The sequence below is a fragment of the Myotis brandtii genome, unplaced genomic scaffold (assembly GCF_000412655.1).
Source record: "Myotis brandtii unplaced genomic scaffold, ASM41265v1 scaffold474, whole genome shotgun sequence".
NCBI classification, from domain to species: domain Eukaryota; kingdom Metazoa; phylum Chordata; class Mammalia; order Chiroptera; family Vespertilionidae; genus Myotis; species Myotis brandtii.
Genome location: NW_005368113.1, coordinates 376,550 through 379,595, shown reverse-complemented (window position 1 = coordinate 379,595; position 3,046 = coordinate 376,550). Strand labels below are relative to the sequence as shown.

The window sequence follows — 3,046 nt, the reverse complement described above, 5'->3', positions numbered from 1 at the left end:
GATCTGGGTGGGGCCTGGGTGCAGTCCCTCCCCCTCCAGGCCATGCTTATCATCTGGCGTGTGGGCGTGGCCAGGCCTCCTGCTGCTGATCGGTTTGACAGGCTACACCTTGAAGAATGCGTGGAAAAACGACGTCTTCTTCTCCTGGTCCTATTTTTTGGGGTGGATGGCTGTACCTTTCTATATTCTCGCGGGTAACTTGGACAGCGGGAAGGGGATGGAGGAGAATACACGGTGGGGGGGGAACCCTCCTCCCCGCACAGACTGCCCAGCCGCCCTTCCAGGAAACCCCAGTCTGACTCCCCGGAACTCCCCAACAGACTCCACTCCCGGCTTTCATAGACCCGACAGAGATGCCCGAGGATCCCCCCGCCCCCCAAAAAAACCCAGGCCCCTCCCGCCATCCGCCCCTGGGCCCACCCCCTCCGCCCGCGCTGCTCTCCCTCCCGCCAGGCTTCTGCTTTCTGCTGGTGGACATGATCCTGCAGAGTATGGATGCCATCAACGGGTTCCCCGCGTGCTTGTGACCGCAGCCGGCCTGGGGCGGAATAAAGGCCCCGCTTAGCTTCCATCGCTGGCTCCGCCTGCCTTTCTGGGGATGCGAGGACTCGGACACGGGCCACCTGCACATACGTGGGAACGTGACAATGAAGAACACGGGGACTCGGGACACGGGGGTCCATAGAGGTTCAGGGAGGACAGAAGGACATGAACCTATAGGGCAGCGGTTCTCAACCTGTGGGTCACGACCCCTTTGGGGGTCGAACGACCCATTCACAGGGGTCGCCAAAGACCATCGGAAAACACATATATAATTACATATTGTTTTTGTGATGAATCACTATGCTTTCATTATGTTCAATTTGTAACAATGAAAATACATCCTGTATATCAGATATTTACATAACAGTAGCAACATTACAGTTATGAAGTAGCAACGAAAATAACTTTATGGTTGGGGGTCACCACAACATGAGGAACTGCATTAATGGGTCGCGGCATTAGGAAGTTTGAGAACCACTGCTATAGGGAATGTGGAGACCCAGGGGACCCAGTTGTCGAGGTTGGCTCCACCGATAACCGGTGTAGACGGCCATGGCCACCACCGTGAAGAGGGCTGAAACAAGAGACAAGGAGACTGCTCAGCCCCTCTGTGGGAATTCACAGTCCCCAGGGCCCACGGGCAGTCCACATTCCTTACCTGCAACAAAGGCTGTGATGGACGAGACCAGAAGGCCGCGGCCCGAGGCAGACAGTGAAGGGATGCAGGACAAGACCAGGAGGCCCACAGACACCAGGCCACACAGGACGGCCAGAATGCTGAAGGTCTGTATCACGTTGATGATGCCTGCTCAGAGAGGAGACCTCTGAGGACCTGTCCCCTCTGGCTCTTCTCCCCTGTCCCCCAGACAAGACACACCACCCCCTCTTACCTGCTACTAACTCCTCATCCCGCTTCGGCCAGAGGCCCGAGTGAGCTGTAGAGCTGGGCCCGATGGCCACGAACCAGAAATCCGTGCTCAGAGCAACCAGGGCAGAGACCAGGGCCAGGGAGCCGGCCAGCAGGGCCAGGGACCGACAGGGCTCCATGGGGGTGAGCGCTGGGTTCCTGGGTCTCTGAGAGAAGAGGCTGTGGACCCAGACTCCTGGGTCCTCTGAGCCCCCCAAAAAGCTAAGAAGCCAGCAAGCAGTTGAGGCAACTCGGGGAGCTCCTTAATACCAGACTGGTTCTGTTTCACCCATTTCGTTTCCTGGCAACGGATTCTCACACACCTCCCCTCCTGGGTTGAACTGATAACCTCTCCCCTCCCCGAGGTCCTGGTCCCCCACTCACAGTGTGTGGTGGGGCAGAGTGTCATCGGTGGTTTGGTCAGTTGTTCAGAACCTGCCTCGCTGTCTCAGGTTCTGTAGCTCTCACCCTCAGAGCCTTGCTCAACACCAGAGGGGGGGGGGGGCTTCACGGAAGAGATGACAGGCTTGGGGGCTCAGAGGTGGGGTTGGCGCATGAGGCCAGGGTATGAGTTCAACGAGGGGAGAGATGTGGCCACAGGGGACAGTTGGGGGATGTGTCATGTCTTCCTGTGAGTGCTGCAACTTTCCGTTCTGAGAGAGGCGGGGCCCCCACTCTAAGGCCTCCATGATGCCTGGGGCTGAAGGAGAAAGGAGCTGGAGACCTGGAACACCAGGTCCTGAGGGAGGAAGAGGTGGGTGTGCAGGTGGCGGGTTCCTGGGCCCCTGCTTGCAGCGTATGCTCAGGGCAGGCAGAAGGGAGAGAATCAAGATTGTAAAAGCCTGTGGAGGGTAAAACACGCCCACCTCCTCCTCTGATGTGTGAGTTCACACAGCTCTGCTCTGAGCATGGCCGGCTTGATCATGAGGGTCATGGTACCTGCCAGGGGCCCAGGGATGTCAGTGCGGGGCCCTCCGGCCCTTCAAGCATCTTCCTTCCACACCAGTATCAGGCCCTGGGCTGCACCTCACCTGTGAGCAGGTAGAAGGTGAAGGTGCCACAGCCCAGGGAGAAGGCTCAGGCAAACTTGACCCTGTGGAGCTGGAATGGCCCCGAAGAGGACCTCTGTTGTGAAGACAAACCTGCGACAGCGAGGCAGGTTCTGAACCACTGACCAAAACACCGATGACACCCTGCCCCACCACACACTGTGTTTGGGAGACCAGGACCTCGGGGAGGGGAGACGTTATCAGTTCAACCCAGAAAGGGAGGGTGTGTGAGAATCCATTGCCAGGAACTGAAATGGGTGAAACAGAACCAGTCTGGTCCTAAGGAGTCCAAAGCCTCCCGAGTTGCCTCAACTGCTTGCTGGCTTCTTTGCTTTTGGGGGGCTCAGAGGACCCAGGAGTCCGGGTCCACAACCTCTTCTCTCAAAGACCCAGGAACCCAGAACTCACCCCCATGGAGCCCTGTCGGTCCCTGGCCCTGCTGGCCGGCTCCCTGGCCCTGGCCTCTGCCCTGGTTGCTCTGAGCACGGATTTCTGGTTCGTGGCCATCGGGCCCAGCTCTACAGCTCACTCGGGCCTCTGGCCGAAG

General features: G+C 58.5%; 1 protein-coding gene across 1 annotated transcript in view; it reads right to left on the bottom strand.

Annotated features, from left to right (window-relative positions):
- Positions 1–1,771, bottom strand: part of NKG7 (natural killer cell granule protein 7) — a 16,809-nt gene extending 15,038 nt beyond the window's left edge. The window contains exons 1-3 of the mRNA XM_014547442.1: positions 1,434–1,771; positions 1,202–1,348; positions 1,082–1,117 (exon numbers count right to left, since the gene is read on the bottom strand). Of these exons, the coding sequence (XP_014402928.1) occupies positions 1,082–1,117; positions 1,202–1,348; positions 1,434–1,590 (340 nt within the window). The 5' untranslated portion in view covers positions 1,591–1,771. The remainder of the gene's footprint in view (positions 1–1,081; positions 1,118–1,201; positions 1,349–1,433) is intronic.
- Between the last annotated feature and the right edge of the window lie 1,275 nt (positions 1,772–3,046).